The following is a 19,277-nucleotide window of genomic DNA, read 5'->3' as shown; positions in this document are numbered from 1 at the left end:
TTTCTTACTTAGCCCTATAAATATACTATATAGTAAGCTATACCTTTTAAGAGGTTATAAGCCCTAAGTAAACGAATTAAGATAAGTAAATTAATAAAAGTAAAGTAATTAATTTAAATCTCTTAAAGTAAGAAGAGAGACTAGTCTAAGTAAGAAGGACTAAGAGGCTAAGTAAGAGTACTAATAATAATAAGTTAAGAAGCTAAGTAAGAAGTACTCTTATAACTAACTAAATAACTTATAAGCTCTAAAAGGAGTCTTATAATAATTATACAACTTATAGACTTCAGAGGAAGCTTTATATAAATATAAGAAGTTAAGTAGTATATAAAGAAAGCTACTTATAATTATAAAATTAAGTGTAATTTCTATATAACCTTAAGTTAATAATATATTAAAACTCTTTATTAATTATATATATATATAAACTATCTAATTAAAAAGTATTAATTTCTATATATTAATAGATATATAAAATAGGAAAATATAGTAAGTACTTATTAACTCTAAGTAAGAAGTACTATAAAGACTAGTTTCGCTATATAAAGGTTAAGATTAAGAGTAAAAGCGTCTTTTATACTATTAAAGTAATTAGAACTAAATATATATAAATCCTAAGAGAAAGAGAAAGTAAAGCTAAAGCTATTACCTTTAAGATATTATTTAACTTAAAAGTAAATAAGATTACTATAAGATTTAAGTAACTTAGAGGAATATAGAACTTTAATAAAGTAAAGGAATAGGACTAAGATAATATAAAAGCTTTAGAAATTATATTAGAAAAACTTAGCGAAGATAATATTATACTTATTAATAAGTATAAGATTACCTCTACTATTTAGATATAATTAAAGCTAAAGTATAATAAGACTAGCTTATTAATTACTAACTAATATATAATAAGTATTTAAAACTTTACTTTTAATAAGGATATTAATATTAATAGATTATAAAGTAAGCTAAAGAAGTACTAATAGAAGATTATTATAGTAAATAATATAATAAAGAATATATATTCTAATAAAGTACTCTTCTTAATTATAACTTTAGCTCTCTAAAAGTAAGGCTAATATATTACTATAGTAGATAGTTTCTTAACTTAATAATCTCTAATAATTGATAAGAAAGTTAAGATCTTATAAGAAAAGGAATCTTATATATAAGATTTAAAGCTATAAAGTATAAGTAAGGAATAGGTATATACTACTTAATAATAATATAAGTAAGTATACTATTACCTTAACTATTACTCTTACTAAGATAGTAATTCGTTAAATTATAGTATAACTAGAGTAGCTCTAAAATACTACTATTATAGATCTAAAGATTACTTTATTACTAACTATAAGTTCTAAGCTACTAGTAGAGAATACGCTAAAAACCTCTAGCTAAAGAAAAAGAAGAGAGAATAAGCTAAGTTAATATATAAGCTTAGATTATAAGTAAAAGATAAGACTTCTTACTTCCGATCTAGCTAAAAGGATCGCTTTAAGCTTATTAAGAAAAGCTTTTCGTCTTATTACTTTAAGTATAAAAGAAAGAGTTATATAATAGTATATAATTTAGATAATAATATATCTAATAAGTCTAACTACACTAGTAAGAATACTTTTTCTAACGAGGAAGATAATACTACTAAAAAAGTTATATTATCTAAAGAGTTAATTCGTAAGAGTACTCTTAAAGACCAGGCAGTTAATATAAGTGTAAGTTTATTTATAACTAATTAAATTTACTTATTTAGGGAACTAAGACTTATATCTAAAGTCTATATTTAAGTTAAGAGGAAGATATTATACTTATATATATATAGAGTTATATTAGTTAAGGTAATAGATAGAACTTCTTATTTTCTAGATAATATACTTTATATTCTTAAGCTAAGTATGAATTTAGACTTAGTAAAGAAATTATATAAGAGTAGCTATTATAGAACTTTTAATAATAAGAATATTTAGATTACTAAAAGGAATAAAAGAGTTCTAAAGGTAAAGTAATCTTATAGTCTTTATATTATAAAATATATCTCTAAAGTATTTAATAAGAAAGTAATTAGAACTATTAGAAAAGTTAACTATAGTTAACTTAAAACCCTAAGAGCTCTACTAGCTATTAAACTAGTAAAAGATAACTTAATAGATAATAATATAGCTATTATAAAAGACCTTAAGTAATACCTTAAGTACTATTAACGATTTATATACCTTAGACTTAAAAAGATTCGGAACTTATATAATATAATTATACTAAAAAAAGTAATTAAGATTCCTAAGAATCTAGATATTTATAATATATATACTATTATAAAGATAAAGAACCGGATTCTAAAGGTACTAAGTACGTAGCTTACTAAAATCCTTAACTTAATATAATTTAATATTACTAGATTATTTCTAATATCAATTAAAGAGAACTGCTACTTCCTACTAATTATTAATATCTATTCTCACTAAGATTAAGTAATTCTACTAAAAACTAAAGAAGATACTTATTAAGTACTTTAAGATTAGAAAGTTAATATTAAACTATAATCTAGTAAGAAAGTTAAATAAGCGAGATTAGATAATATACTTAAGCTACTTAAGGCTACTAATAATTAAAGAACTAAAGATAAAGTACTAGTATAATTAATAACTATTATATCTTTATATTAGAATAAACTTACTAAATAATTAATTTAAACTATAGAATTTAATATATATATAATACTTAAAAATACTTAACTACTACTAGAATTCTAAGACGAAGCTACTAAAGCTAACTTATATATAAGAAACCGGACTATAACTAGACTTATAACTAATAGCGTAAAGACCTACTTAATAAAAGCTTTTATAAGAGAAATACTATTAATTAACTATATCTATAAGTAAAGGAGTAAATACTTCTATTATATAAATAAGAAAATAATACTTATAAATAAGTAGTATAATAAGCTTATTAATCCTAGTAGAATCGGAATCTTAATAAGATATTCGGAAAATATAATAAAGTACTTCTAAGTATATTCCTTAGAATATAAATTAATAATCTTATCTAGCTAAGTAATTATTAAAGAAAGTAGCTTTAAAAGAATAGTTAACTTAAGGATTCGAAACTCTTTAGTAGAACTATAAAGAACCCTGAATATTACTTTAGATAAGAAAGCTTAAAGTAAACTAAAGGTACTAAAAGAAACTAATCTAATAATTAAAGATTAGTAAATAAACCTTATAGTAGTTATTCTCTCTTTTATACTACTAGTAGATATACTAGCTTTTATAGAAGCTAATATACTAGACTATAACTTAGAACCGGAACTAGAAGTAACACTAGACTAGCTACTAGTAACTAGTATAACTCTAGAAGTTAGCTTAGAGGTTAATAAGAATATAGACTTAGCTCCTAATCCTAGATTATAAGTTAATATAATTATACTAAACCTTCTAAGTAAAATACTAGTAGAACTAAAAGCTAATAATAGACTTAAGTTAATTATAATTAACTTAAAGAAGAAGAAGGTACTACGCTACTTTATATAGTTATTATAAAAAAGGACTAGATTAGACTTAGAAAATAAAGAAAGTATAAAAAGAATTAGAGTAATAATTATATAAATTCTAGTAGAAGGAAATATATTAGATAATAAGCTATATGAACTTTATAATAAAGTAGCTTTACTTATAAAGGAGATTACTAATATTATAATTCCTTAGATATATAAGTAAGCTATTAATAGTAAGTATATAGAGCGATAATATATTATAATATCTAAAGAAATATTATCTCTCTATATAAATAGTACTTTTTATAAAGTAATTCTACTAGAGAGTATAAACCTTATCTCTTATAAATAAGTATATATAATTAAGATTATAATAGAGAATAAGATTAAGTAATTTAAAGCTCAACTAATAGCTAGGGGATTTAGTTAAGTATATAAATAAGACTATAATTAGACTTTTACTCTAACTATCTGAATAAATATACTCCAGCTATTCCTAGTACTTATAGTAAAAGAAGATCTTAAACACTATTAATATAATATTAAGAATACTTTTACTAAGTTAGAATTAAAGGAGAAGATCTTCTTAAAGATCTTAGATAATATCTTAGCTAAGACTAGCTATATATAGTAAGCTCTAAAAAGCTTATATAAACTAAAGTAAGTAGTAAGGGACTAGAACTATTTAATAAAAGATAAACTTATTAAATAGGGATTCTAATAGAGTATAATAGATCCTTATATATTTATATATAAGGATAAGATAATTAAGCTCCTTATATATGTTAATAATATAATTATAGTAGCTAAGTTTAAAAGGGAGCTAGATTAGTTTTATAAGAAACTATTATTAAGGTTTAATACTAAGAACTTAAGGGAGATTAGTAAGATTCTTAGAGCTAAAGTTACTTATAATAGAAAGTATAAGACTATTAAACTTAACTAAGAATAATACCTTATAAGTATACTTAATAAACTCGGAATTACTTAGGAAACTTTTAAGCTAAAGAGAACTCTTACTACTAGATATAAATACTTTTACTCTACTAATAATAATAATAAACGGATTAATATTACTAAGTACTAATATACTATTAGAAGCTTAATATATATAATAATCTTCATATAACTTAATATCGCTTTTATCCTCGGAAAACTTAGCTAATTTATAAGCGACTTAGCTAAGTACTATAGATATACCTTAAAATTACTACTTAAGTACTTAAAGTTAACTATTAAGACACGGATCTAATATAGACTAAGGAGAGAGTATAATATTATTATACTCTACTTTAATATAGATTAAGTAAGTAATAAAGTTAATAAGAAAAGTACTTTAGGAAATATAATTATATTCTATAGTAGCTTAATATCTTAATCGAGTAAGAAATAACAATTAGTTACTATATTAAGCTATAAATCTAAGTATATAGCACTTATAAACTACGCTAAGTATAGTTAATAGTTTACTTAAGTTTTCCGTGACTTAAGTTACTCTAAGCTTATTAGAAGAAACTTAGAGTTAGTATAGATACTTAGAGATAACTAAGAAGTTATTATACTAATAAAGAATACTTACTTAAACGAATAGTCTAAGTATATCAATATTATATACTATTATATCTATAATCTCGCAGAATAAAAGAAGTTAAAGATTAATTATATCCTTATAGCTAAAATAGTTACTAATAGTATAATAAAACTACTAGAATAAGTTATATTTAAATAGTTTAAAAGTTAGATAGGATTAGCTAAGGAAGTTACTGGAGTTAAGCGCGCTAAAAAGGACTTATAATCTAAGATTAAGTATTAAGGAGGACTTATAATAAGTATAATCTACCTTAAGGGAAAGTATTAGAATATAAAGGGATTTAGGCTAGATATTATATATACTACTAAGCTGAAGATAGCTTAGTTAGAGGCACTTAACCTTTTATATATTATAGCTTCTTCTATAGATAGTTCTATATAGCTCTATAGATATACTTCCTAGAGGTAAAAACTTATAATAAAGCAGAGGAGTTAACTATAATTAATTCTATTATCTAATATAAATAGTCTTACCTACTATTATCTAGTCTTTCTTACTTAGCTCTATAAATATACTATATAGTAGGCTATACCTTTCAAGAGAAACACTATAAAAGTCGGATCTATTATACTCTTACTTTCAGGGGATAAGCTTACCTCTTAGTATATTCTAACGTTTCCTTAGGTATTTACATTATATATAAAAGTTACGTTTAAGTAGCTTTCTTTAAAAATATAATATCAGAAAGTTTAGATTAAAGAACCTCTTACTCTTTAACTTATAATATAATTAAGTAAGCTATAGCTTTTAGAAGTAGCTTAGGAGCCTTTAATATAACTCTACTCTAAATTATAAGTGATTTAATAACCGCTAAACCTTCGTATAAAGTATATATAACCTATAAGTGTTAATATAAGTTATATCGATTAACTAATAGAATAAAGGCTACTAATTCCGGTATATAGTACGATAGGATTTATATAATTCCCGGAATTAATTAGCTAAATTAACTCCTCTTATATAATAGTTATAATTATTAATAAAGCGCGGAATAAGCAGCTCTTTTATATAATCTCCTCTAAAGACTTATCTAACGATTCAGCTATTAGTTAATATTTTTACTAGCCTCCTTCGTAATTTTACTTAAAAGTTATCCGCTTAATGAACTATATAGATATTACTAAGAGCTAGAATAATATTATTATCTTACTAAGCTAAATATAATATATTTCATACTACTTTTATAAATAAAGTATTCTATAATAAAGTAAGCTTTTAAGATAGAAAAGTTAGTAGGTAAAAGTACGTATAAACATATAGTACTAATAGCTCTATAGCTATAGTTCTGAAGTTCCTTAAATAGAGGTATAGATATAAAGTAATTATTAAGATAGACTATAAGGCGTTTATATAGTAGAAAAAGGACTAAAGATCTTATAAGGTAACCTATAGAAATAAGGTCTAGATATTTAAAAAGAGCTTATAACTTATACGCGCGAGAGCTCTAAATCTAGTTATATATATACTTATAGTCTGTAATTCTGAATATTTTATACCCTTACTTAATTAGTTTAGCTAGTATCTTATAAGTATATAATAATCTAATATAAATTAGAAGAGATTAAGTAATTAATAGAAAGAGAAGTACTTACCTTCTAAAACAGCGTACTATAAGCTTATTAATACTTATTTTAGTAGAAGAAAAGTAATATTATTAGTAAGACGCCTGAATCTCTAAAGCTAAAAGTTCTAGCTTATACTATTATATCTTATTTAAAGGTAAGTAGTAGTCTTAACGTTTATTATTATCTATACTAAAGATATAATAATACCTCTTAATATCTTTATATCGATTAAGTGTAATATATACTGAAATTAAATATATTAGATCTCTCTTTCTATTTGTATTCTAGTATATATTAATATAAGGCTCGTTATAGACTCTTATATATATAATTACCCTAAGAAATATATATATCTCTTCTAGAACTATATCTTATTATACTTAAGCTCTTTCTTATTTAACTTATATTCGTTAAAGGTTTATATATCGATTTATATTAGTTATAATAACTCGTAGAAGAGAAAGTATAAAGAATAAGGTAAAGTAGTTAAATAGGTATATAAAAGGACGGAATTTAAGTAATAAAATCACTATAGTAAGCTATAGTAGTTTATACTTAAAAAGTTCAAAGGAAACGCTTATAATTAGTCTAAATTCTTTTATTATATCTTTAAGAATCGAGTTCTTTACTTTCTTTTATAGTAAGAGTTTATCTAAACCTTCGGAATCACTAGAATTACTCTTAAGAAAGTACTTTATTTTTATAACACGTTCTAAGAATATAAATTAATAGAGTTAACGTATTGATTTATTCCCGCGATATCTTTTATTATATAAATTATATATAAGAATATATAAAATAATACGTTCAGCTGCCTCTATACACCGGGCTGCACCACCCCTGCTAGCGTGTTAATATCTCAGCGGACGAAGGGATAGCATGGCAGCAGTGAAAATGAAACCCAAATAACCCTCTGACAACTTGGGATCGAGCAGTGCTCGCTATACGGGAAGCCAAATGAATCACTTGTGCGGAACGTCTACTTTGATGTTTCCGAATAATCTTTTTATTAATTCTGTCTTAATCTTCACTTTGATTAGGTACTATGTATTTACTAAAAAAGCACTATTATCTAATAGATTTCCTACTACTATAATTACTATAATTAATTAGATATATAATTAATAATAAAGTGATATAGGTAAGTAAGTAAAGTAATGAATATCTAGGCAGCTTAAAGCAGCTCAGCTAGTTCTAGCCCTTATAAAATTTATATTTTTAACCCCTCTTCTCTGCTATAAAGTTGCCTTTAATTTTAATTTTAAGTATAGTAAAAAATTAATTGTATTTTAGATATTACTTTTACTACTTAGAATTATTATTATAAGACTTAAAGGTAGGGAAATAAATAGGTTAAAATATAATATAGGACGTTCCGCACAAGTGATTCATTTGGCTTCCCGTATCGCCAGCTGCCTTAGGTACAATAAGTAAATTTACTTTAAGGGCTGCTCCAGTCCTCGAGTAGGTTCCTAGGTAGGTAAGTATTAATTTCACGTTACAGTAACCTTATATACACATTCATACTCATACTCATACTCATACCTCGGAAGGAATAACTATTTGCTTGACTATGGCTCTGTGGCACAGTGGCACAGTGGCACAGTGGCACAGTCGAAAGCGTAAATGTATGTCATCGAAACCTACCTAGGCTGCTAGGGTATTGTAAATTTACTATACTGTAGCTTCGCTTCGCTTCGCTTCGTCAGATTGGGTACGAAAGGTACAATACCTTCCTGCCTGCCTAGCAGCCTAGGTAATACAAGTACAATAAGATACGTGGCCATACCTGCCTACGGTAAGTACTCTGTACCAGGCGAGCCAGGGAGCCAGGGAGCCTACCCAAGGTAAATTCCCTACTGTAGGAGGTGGTTACTTCGTTACCTCGGTAGGTGCCTGGTGCCTGTGCCTAAGGTACAGTACTTGTTTGTACTTATACTCGTAAATTTACAGCACAAGCACAGTAGCCCAGCCGCAGCCCCGCCAAATCCCCGCCAATTCCCCCGCCACTCATACTTCTACCTGCAGCTACCTTACCTATCCTGCTATCTACACTAGGTAACGAGGTACGGTAGGTGCAGTAGGTACAGTAGGTACAGTAGGTACAGTAGGTACAGTAGGTACAGTAGGTACAGTAGGTACAGTAGGTACAGTAGGTACAGTAGGTACAGCACTCGTAGCGGGAGCAGGTAACCTTTCCAGTAGGGTAACTTAGGTAGTAGGTACCTCTATGGTTTGCCGTACTCGTACTGTCCAGCATTGCACATGCGTGCCATTCGAGCTTCCTTACCTTACCTCCCGAGCCTCCCTACGAGTACAATACGTCCTCTGGAGCTGGGCAGAGGCAAAACCACCCCGCTCCCCATCTGCCTGCTTCCCTCCTCCCTTTCTCTTCCTCTTCGAGACCGCAACTCAACTGGCGATACTCGACGAGCTGGCACTTGTCAATAGAATAGTCTACGCCAGAGTGCCGCGAACTCAGTCAGACTCGTCAAGTCCGGGAACAACAGCCAAACGTTCCTTACCTACCGTACCTTAGGTACCCTGAGTACTGTACTGGAGGACCATTAACATCACCCCACCCCCACCCCCACGACAAATCATCCGCCGACAAGCATAACTCCTCATTTCAACAGTACAAAAGCCAGGTATACAGTACTGCGCACTCCGGAGCGGCTATTGATGGCAGCACAAGAAGCTTACAGCTGTAGGAAACCCTCCTCATCACGAAAGATAGGTCTTCCTCGTCAGCCCGCCTCAATGCCTTCCACACCCGCGAAAGAGGGTGGAAGCACTCCAGATGCTATTGTCCCCTCGTCGATTATTGCTTGCGCAGAAGCTGCGATCATCGGAAACTTCGAGGACGACGAACCAGAGGCGATTTCGAGACAAGCTTCGAGGATCCACAGGCCACACTTCTCCAGATCCAACACAAATGCCAGTACTCGAAGCGTTCGGACACAAAAAGGTGCAAAGTGAGTAGGCGGCGCAGTGCTGTTGTATATAATGTAGTGTAGATGCTAACAAGTTTGTACTCTCACAGATCCAACAACCTCCAGGTCCCGAATATATTATCAACAGATGGCTCGACTGAGGCACCCCCTGCATATGGCGAGAAGCACGACCAGATAGAGCTCAGTCAGGATGGATTCGATACGAAGGCCAAAGTTACAGAAGATGGTCGGATCAACATCAACATCAACCAAAAGACAAGAAAGCTTTCGGACCTTCTCGTTCCAGCGTTGAGAAATCAGCTGTCTTTGGTCGCACAAGAGAAAGAGCACCCACTTCCTCCCGGCTATATTCCACCTGCGCTTGGAGGATTACCAGGTCAAACACCCCCTCCAAAGCTCAATGTAGTAATCCACGTTGTCGGATCAAGAGGAGATGTACAGCCATTTGTGGCTTTGGGCAAAACTCTGAAGGCTACGTATGGTCACCGTGTTCGACTTGCAACGCATCCTACCTTCAAGCCTTTTGTTGAAGAGAATGGACTGGAATTTTTCAGCATTGGAGGAGATCCTTCCGAGCTCATGGCTTTTATGGTAAAGAATCCGGGCCTGATGCCAGGATTTGACTCTCTGAAAAGTGGCGACGTTGGCAAGCGGAGGAAAGGGATGGAAGAAATTGTTTTGGGTTGCTGGAGATCCTGTATTGAGGCTGGTGACGGGCTTGGAGCTCCACCAAGCACTTCAAGTACTGATGAGCTAGGATTTGACGCCGGCATCAGTATGGACACTAATCCCGCCGATCGACCATTCATCGCAGATGCAATTATTGCCAACCCACCCAGCTTTGCGCACATACACATTGCAGAGAAAATGGGAATTCCACTTCACATGATGTTCACGTATGTTACCGCCTCTGTTATATCTGAAAGCATTGCTGATTTTCACCCAGAATGCCCTGGTCGCCCACACAACAGTTTCCTCATCCCCTTGCCAATATTCAATCCTCTAATGCCGATGTAAACATGACAAATTTTGTCTCGTATGCTTTAGTAGAAATGATGACATGGCAAGGGCTTGGAGATGTTATCAACCGCTTCCGTGAACGAGCTCTAGGTTTAGAGCCTATCTCTCTGATCTGGGCTCCTGGAATGTTGAGCCGCCTTCGTGTGCCATACACGTATTGCTGGTATGTATCTATGCAGCTCCTACACTCATTCAGCGCTGACAAGTTTAGGTCCCCAGCCCTTATTCCTAAGCCCAAGGATTGGGGTCAACATATCTCCATATCTGGATTCTATTTCTTGTCATTAGCTTCGTCGTATACGCCAGATCCAGAACTTGCTGCATACCTTACTGCTGGACCACCACCAGTCTATATTGGCTTTGGCTCCATTGTTGTGGATGACCCAGATGCAATGACTAAGCTCATATTTGAGGCAATCAAGAAAGCTGGCGTCAGGGCTCTTGTATCCAAGGGCTGGGGAGGTCTAGGAGCTGATGACTTAGGAATACCTGAAGGTGTTTTCATGCTCGGAAATGTTCCCCACGATTGGCTATTTCAACACGTAACGGCTGTAGTACATCATGGTGGCGCCGGGACTACTGCTGCGGGCATTGCCACTGGTAAGCCAACAGTTGTGGTGCCCTTCTTTGGTGATCAACCATTTTGGGGAGCCATGGTTGCACGAGCCGGAGCCGGTCCAGTTCCTATTCCATACAAGCAGCTTACAGCCGATAAATTGGCTGCTGCCCTCACTGAAGCTCTCAAACCAGAGACCTTGGAGAGAGCCCAAGAACTTGGGTCCAAAATCAAGGAAGAGAAGGGCGATGAGACTGGTGCCAAGAGCTTTCACGATATGCTTGATGTTGACCACCTAAGGTGCTCTCTTGCTCCTAGCAGAGTAGCTGTCTGGCGTGTGAAGCGAACACAAACCCGCCTTAGTGCGTTGGCTGCTCATGTCCTTTCTAGCGAGGGTCTCCTGGACTTTGGTGACCTCAAATTGTAAGATGTCTGGATCTCCGACCACGTTGAGTATTGACAATCTTAGATACCGCCCACGAGAGTATGAGACTGAGGAAGGACCGTGGGATCCAATTTCAGGAGGTGCATCAGCATTACTTGGTACCATTGCCAGCCTCGGCATGGGCGTTGCAGATTTTCCAATCGAGATATTCAGAGCGGTCAAAAAAACAAACACCAAGCGGGCCGAGACGATGAGTGCAACCAGTACAAAGTCAGCAGAGAAGCCTAGCTCCAGTGAAGATACACCGGTGGCTTCTAATTCGGCCTCTGCATCGACTTCTCGAACGGATCTAAGCCTTGAGAAAACCGTCAGCGATACAGATTCATCATCACGCCATGGGTCTATATCTGCTACTACCCCAAAGACGTCTTACGATACGGGACGATCCTCTACCGAGACACCTGTCGCCGACACTCCCGCGTCCAGCACGACATCGGCGCGTGGGAATTCATTGAAGCAAGCTCTTAGCGGTACCCTCTGTAGATCTGGTTCTAGATCATCCTCAAGAGATCGTGGCTCGTTGTCACGTTCTAACTCAAAGGATCGCCGGCCAGGATCCCGTAGTAGTTCACCATTTGGCCATCGACGCAGACAAACAGAAGAGTTCGATCCAACTAAGCTGACAATTGAAAACGCAACTCGAGCTGGAAAGGGTATTTCTCGTATCGTTGGAGCTGGTCTGAAGTCGCCCATGGACTTCACGCTGGGTATTGCACGTGGTTTTCACAATGCACCAAAGCTGTACGGAGACGATACTGTTCGCCCCCAAGAGAAAGTCACGGACTTTCAAAGTGGCCTCAAAGCTGCAGGCAAGGCACGTACGGACTCTTTTAACTCATATCAGCATACTGATACCACGTAGGAATTTGGGTATGGCATGTTTGATGGTATCACTGGGCTTGTCACACAGCCTCTTCGGGGTGCGGAGAAGGAAGGAGCCGCAGGTCTCATCAAAGGTATTGGGAAAGGTATTGGAGGATTGGTTCTGAAACCTGGTGCTGGTTAGTACCCTGTGGCTCACCAAGCTATCGTTGCTGATTATGTTCAATTTAGCTATTTGGGGAATTCCTGGATACACATTCATGGGCATTCACAAAGAAGTCAGAAAATTATTCGGATCCAGTGTCTTGAATTACATGATATCCGCAAGAACCGCACAGGGATTCGAGGACGCCCAATCCGCCACGCCCGAAGAAGTGGTTGATATCTTGACTCGATGGCGCGAGCACAAGGACGAGTACCAGAATGAGAAAATGAAAGTCCAAGAGACTGCTCCTGAAGGTCAAGAGTCAGGCCGCCTTACTCCCAAAGGATTCATGCAGACGAGACATCTGTCTTTTGATGAAAGAAAGAAGCTTCACGAAGAGCGTAAGGCGCGGCGTGAAGCAGAGCGCAAGAAGAGCGAAGGAGAGTCTGGCCATCGAAATTGTCCTTTTTGCCGACGTGACACTGCTCACAGCCATAAGCCCCGTGCAGTACAGACGACGCCTATGGTTCGACCCTCAGAGGAGGACCAAAACGCTGAGTTCGAGCATGCAATCCATGCTTCAGTAGCTGCAACATCTCGCGGAAACATCGAAGAAGATGAGATGATTGAACGGGCCATCCGCGCCAGTATTCGCGAGCTTCAGAGCGCAGAAGGGTCGACCCTTACTGACCAAGAGGCACTCGAACGAGCCATCCACGCCAGTATCATGTCTTCTGAAAGGCACGCCACTGACTCAGAGACAGCCGCACATTCTAACCAGCCGATGACAATGACGGGCGAAGAAGCTGAGCACCAGGCTGCCTTGGAGAAGGCCATCCAAGCCAGTCTAGCTCAGTACAAGCTCTCCCAGGAACCCGCAGCTGTTCATGAAATTGACACGGATGACGATGAAAATGTCAAGCTGGCTATTCAGATGTCCAAAGACGTACCACCGATTCCGAGCGACGAAGATAGTACATTGAAATTAGCATTGCAGCAAAGCCACGAGGATTCTGCCAAAGCCAAGGCAAAGACTGAGGAAGAGACCGTGATAGAGTATGTAAAGAAACAAAGTCTCTTAGAGGAGCAACACAGGAACGCCAGGAGAGGGAATCAGAAGGAAGTCCCTCCAATACCGGTCGAGGATGATGAGCCGATGAGCAAGGCGGATGAAGAAGCTTTGCGAAAAGCGATCGAAGAGAGTATGAAGAGTGCTGGGGATGGGCAGGCATCCGGAGTGGCCATCTGAAGGGTTCGAACCGGAGCCGGATAAGAAGCGGGCTTTCCTGTAGATTTGGTTGTGGTATACCCAAGCGTTATGATCATGGTAGATAGAAACAAAGAACGTGATGACACCACCCCCTTTCATTGCGTTCTGTATTCTCCAGTCGGTTGAGAGTCGCTGCAATTCCGCTCGTCATTGTCAACTCTTCCTGTTAGATTTTGGCTGAAGCTTGCATCTTGACGCTGATCTCACCTTGGTCTTCTTGTGTTGACGCTCGGTAGAATCAGACTAGCTCGATCGTCTCAGCCTTATTATCAACAACGAGGCGACAACCAAACTGGCCCCTCTTCCTACCGTGCACATCAATCGTGCTCTCGTACACGAGCCAAGCCGTTTATAGTCCTCCTCGGCAAGACCAGTCTTCTGTACGCACTGTCTCCTAACTCCCAAAGATGCAGACACGCTGATTGCGGTAACTTGTCCCCGGTACTTGTTTCCACCACAGCACCAAGATCGCGTTCCTCAGCCTACATTGACTGAAGACGTAACCAGTTCCGCATTTACCTGCACTCACAACTCCATGTACGCTTTTGCTAATTCAGCTTGTCGTCACATCGCTCGTCAATCTGAACATTGGCATCGTCAACGGCATCAATAAGTGGCTCGTCGACGTCCTCTTTGATACCCTACTGCTTCAAATCAACCTAACCCGTTGCTCGACCACATATCATGTCTCAGTTCAAGCATTGACAATTGAAACGTTTTCAGCAGGCAGTCGTAGCATTACCGAAATCATGGGAGAGTCACGCCCCAAACGCACAGCAGCTGTGAAAGCCGAGTCAGAGAACAAAAGACTCGCACTCGATGCCAGCAAGCCGATGGAAGCTCAGGATCTGCAGACACGGGAAGACGACGAACGCGAGAAAACAGCTCCTCATAGGAGGGCATCGGCCCAACCCGACTATGTACCAAAGAGTACCACTCGCCGTCACCCATTTCATACTGATGGTACAGTCTCGCAGGTCCAGGTCCTGATCCGACAAGCCAGTCCAGGTCAGGCAAAGACTACACCATTACCCTCAAGTTCGACATCGCAGAGTGTTCCAGCCTTCAGCAATTTCCAGCAATCTTCATCCGAATTAGTCACACCAGCTTTGCGTCGACAAGCACGACGTGTTCACTCCACAGGAAATTCCCAGCGGTTGCTTCCTCCCACTTTCAGCAATCCTGGTCCGAAGGTCCAGTGGCCAACTCCCGATGCGGAGATCAAGAGACTTCCACATGTAGAAAGACAAAAAGAAAGTCTGACAATTCCAGCCCAGCTCCCTAGGCTCCTGGATCAGGTTATCAGCTCGAACAGAGACATCCGGCAACAAGCCAGTGCAAGAGCAGCAAACGCAGCAAGTTTCCTCAGCCTCGCGCATCCACAACCTCAAAATACCATCCATCACAGGTTTGAGAAAGCAAGTCCGGCAAATCGTGCTTTTACAAAGACTGTCGAGGGACTTGTGACACCTCGGACTCCTCCCACAGACGCAGATGCTGCGCAGGTCTTGGGAAGGCAGATGACGACGGAGGACATGAGACGGCTGGGTTTGCCTAATATTGAACCTGAGCAGAGACTCCAACAAGCCTACTATGCTCATCACATGGATGTAGCCCAGTGGGCACAAGGAGAACAAGCTCTGCAAGCTCAGTCTAGTCGAACGCCTCACTCATTTCCAAGACCACAGCAACATCCTCCTAACCAATTCCCTGGGCCAATAACCTATTCATCTTCATCTAGGCAGCCTACCAGACTTGCTAACGTGTCTACATATGTTTCTAGTCAAAAGACTGGCGCAACCAGTGGCTTTATCAACCCTTTCGGGGCTGGTTCAGGAGCTGACCCTGGAGTCGCTTCTGACCTTTCAAAGATTGCCAGTGGACCACGAACCAAGCTACACGGGCGTGACGATCACTTTCAAGAATACAAACAGGGGTATTCGACCGAAGAGCGCGAGGATTCGGATGCAACTATATCACCTTCGCCACGCAAGCCCCTTGGGCCAAATAGATATTCTGACGCGACCGTCTCACCATCCCCTCCCAAGAATACCGATCCAGTAAATAATCGTGTTGTCCCTTCAGTACCGCTTTTCCAGCAGGAAGAAGCGTTTTTTGGTACTCCAGTACGTCCTCAAGCTCCAAGTCACGCACGCGTGCTAAATCAAGCACAGTACAAAGCACATCTCCCTCAGGCTGGCCGAATACATACTGATCGGCAGGTTCGAGCACCAATACCTCTTTCCGATAATGAGCCTATAGTCCGTCAACGAAACCTCGACTTCCAACACCAGTCTGCCTCTTATGGAGTGGATCCAACACAATGGTACCAGCAAGAAGAGGAGAACTCCGCTAACTTCGCCCGAGAACTGGAATATGTGAATTATCAACAGGAAGTGGGTTCTAGAGGAGACTTCATTCCCCTAGCAGGAGAGCTGCAACAAAACCTTACTGAGAGACTTTCCCACATCGACGTTGTGGAGTCCAGGTTCCAGACTCGCAACTATGCCTTAGTCACCACGGCAGATCTCACGACTGAAGAAAAGGAAGAGCTCCGACTGTCTAGTACCTTCGCTACGATGTTAAGGACCTTGAGGCGTGCTACGGATAAGGACAAGGTACAAGATGAGGAAAAATGTTCCGGACAGTCCTCGAAGCCATTTTTCGGATGCTTGGCAGTGACACAATTACCGCCTGCAGCCGAGGTTTCACTTCTGTCTCGCTCGCAATCCTCTCATGAGATTATAGCAGAAGATAACGATGATCTCTGCGTCTTCTGTACCTTCGAGACTTGCTTTGGCATTAGTGACTCACGAGTCTGGCTCCCACTAGAAGCATCACCAGGCTATTGCAATGAGTGCCACGAAGATACACAGCAGGTCTTCAGAATGTGGGAAGGACCCTACAGACTACCTCATGGTTTGAATGAAGAAGCTAGGCAGAAGTACAAGAGTCTTATTGAGATATCAACTGCAACACCTCTGAAGGAGCTCGGAGATACTGCGGATTTCAAGTCTCAGCAAAAGGTGGAAATGAGCAAGCCCCAACGACAAAATGCTATTCTTAATGCTTCGAACCCAGGCACGAAAGATAGCATAAGGAAACAACGAGAGCAGAGAAAGGAATACAGTCTGACTAACTCTGCCAGAAATGTCGCGAATGTGCCTCGGGGAGGGAAGCTGCCGCAGAGAAGGGCAGTCAGTGGTGATCTAATCAGACAGAATAACTTCCCTCCGGACGCCCAAAGAGGAGTTTCAAATGGCAATCGAGAACATGAGCAGCTGGGCAGTTCAGCAAGAAACGTAACCCAAATTTCAACACCACTGAGCAGTCATACTGCCACTATCCCCGACCTGCATACAAATCAGGCAGTACAAACAGCATGGGTTAATGGAGCGCCATCAATTGTCCCCCTGATGGAAGGTAAGTTTGCCGTTGGTCATCGAAATGTCGGGGCGAGAAATGACCATGTTGGAGTTGTTACCCCCAATTCGGCATCTTGTAAGGATGTTTTGGACCTCTCAGGTCCTTTTGGATCGATATCCAAATCCTCATCAACCACATCTAAAATTGGAAGCCCGGCGACTGCATTTCCCACATCATGTAATGCCAACATCTCAGGATACCCTAACTCTACTATGTCCGCACAACCCACCGGTGAAAAAAGTCCATCGGGCATCCCACTATACTTCAACGCAGGACCACCTGAATGTTTTCTTGGTCCTCCATCGTTCAGCAGTGCTCCGATTTTCTGCCGCGGCTGTCCGTGGCGTCAAGTTGACTTCACTAAAGCCAAGATCTGCACCGCTTGTCGGGATTGCAAGTTCCTCATCTGCAGCCACACGCACCACTTACACTTCACATTGCTGACTGAACTTGCTGGTGTCATGAATGGCGATCACGAAGGACATGGTTTGGGACGAGTCTCTGGAAGTGGACGAATCACCGCCGATGGTCGGTATGGCAATTGCATGGTTTGTCCTGGCCAGGCGACTCATGGCTGCAATGATTGCCCGTTGAGACTCTGCGCAGAGTGTGTAGTCAGGTTGATGAAGTTGTGTAAGTTCCCTTGTCCCATCATTTGATGTTCTCTTCGCTGTTGTGCTTGGAGGAACATGATTGACGCGAAACAGGCAAGGGCAAGATGAACGAACTTCTGAACTTTTACAATAATGGCCGAGACCACATTCGAAATGACGTACATGAATTTCCCCTTTCCTCTACTGTACTACCCAAGGAACTCGCTGACGTCAACAGTCGTTCTTGCTTCGCAACGACAATAAAGGATTTTAAATATCGCGCACTGCTGATAGCGTGCGTCTTGGGGAGGAAAGGCGTACCCAGCGATGATGTATCATTGGCAAGGACTCGTGAGTTCCATCAATTCACGAAATTAGGTGAGGATTGATTGGAACTTGCATCGGCGGTGAGTTCCTCTGATTGTAGACTCCGTACTCCATTCTAGGAAATCTAAAGAGATCAAAGGCTGATGCAGAACAAATCCCATCAGCACCGTTGATCAGAGAGCTCCCCCATTTCTTGATTTCGCTAGTTTATGTCAAAGACCATTTGTGAATGCGTCTCACGATCAAGTTCCAGATGCTGATCTCTAGCATCGTTAATTGGTTTGGTTAGCTACCCCCACAGAACAAGATCTGAAAAGTAGTTCCAAGGTCAGTTCTCGCTCGTCTATCGAGTCCCTTCCAACTACTCGCTCGGAATGTCTCTGCGGCATTTCTAGCTCAAATGGCCTTTGGCCTTTTCTACAGATCATTGTGATTATTGCTGATCTAACAAGATTGAATAGGGAAAATCCTTTCAAGTGCAATCCGCTTAAGATACATTATGTGCGAGATGACTCCGTTGCCGAGCCAGGAAACAAGGGCGAAAGCAAGTTACAGTAAGCGAGATAAATGAAGGACTGGCTTCACATGCGGATAAGAGACTCTGCCAAGTGCGAACTCTTAAGCTGAATTCCCACGGGATATCTTTCTTACCGCAAGATACCAATAATCCGTCAAAAGATGCTGAACTTTCATTTGAACCCTAATCGAATTTTCCCCATCAAGTTCCGTATTCTGAATCCAACCAGTTCTCGTGATATTCGCCAATTAGGGAATTCATATTCTGCTGATTCGTCTTGGATGGTAGTAACCCTTTAAACGTCAATATAACCACAAGATGGAAGATTGCTTGCTCCGCAGACTTGAGAAGTGGCAGGATCAGTATCACCCTTGTTGCGGATAGGGACGCTGATCTCTGCGAACGATTGCAAAAAAAGGTAAACGGCCAAAAAATATGCCAAAAAAATATGCCATTGTGAGAACGGGAAACAGCATCGGAGAGCGATGAATTTTTCCATTCCAATTTTGAGAGGTTATAAGGGCAATTCCCGACATCTATACACCGTTGTCCGGAAGTGCTC

The 19,277-nt window shown here is 38.5% G+C and overlaps 2 protein-coding genes across 2 annotated transcripts; both read left to right on the top strand.

Moving 5' to 3' along the window:
- Positions 1–9,400: 9,400 nt before the first annotated feature.
- ONS95_012255 (uncharacterized protein) lies at positions 9,401–13,940 on the top strand (the record flags this gene model as incomplete). Its single annotated transcript, XM_058505879.1, has 7 exons — positions 9,401–9,615; positions 9,684–10,490; positions 10,541–10,777; positions 10,826–11,593; positions 11,640–12,429; positions 12,478–12,616; positions 12,669–13,940. 7 exons carry the CDS (start codon positions 9,401–9,403, stop codon positions 13,829–13,831), a joined length of 4,119 nt encoding a protein of 1,372 aa, XP_058358402.1. The 3' UTR covers positions 13,832–13,940.
- ONS95_012254 (uncharacterized protein) lies at positions 13,941–18,689 on the top strand (the record flags this gene model as incomplete). Its single annotated transcript, XM_058505878.1, has 6 exons — positions 13,941–17,911; positions 17,986–18,050; positions 18,250–18,278; positions 18,363–18,409; positions 18,488–18,525; positions 18,660–18,689. Exons 1-6 carry the CDS (start codon positions 14,602–14,604, stop codon positions 18,687–18,689), a joined length of 3,519 nt encoding a protein of 1,172 aa, XP_058358401.1. The 5' UTR covers positions 13,941–14,601.
- Positions 18,690–19,277: the final 588 nt, after the last annotated feature.

This window comes from Cadophora gregata (assembly GCF_030347475.1).
Source record: "Cadophora gregata isolate MNR1 chromosome Unknown scaffold_6, whole genome shotgun sequence".
NCBI classification, from domain to species: domain Eukaryota; kingdom Fungi; phylum Ascomycota; class Leotiomycetes; order Helotiales; family Ploettnerulaceae; genus Cadophora; species Cadophora gregata.
This window is presented reverse-complemented; position numbering and strand designations above follow the sequence as displayed.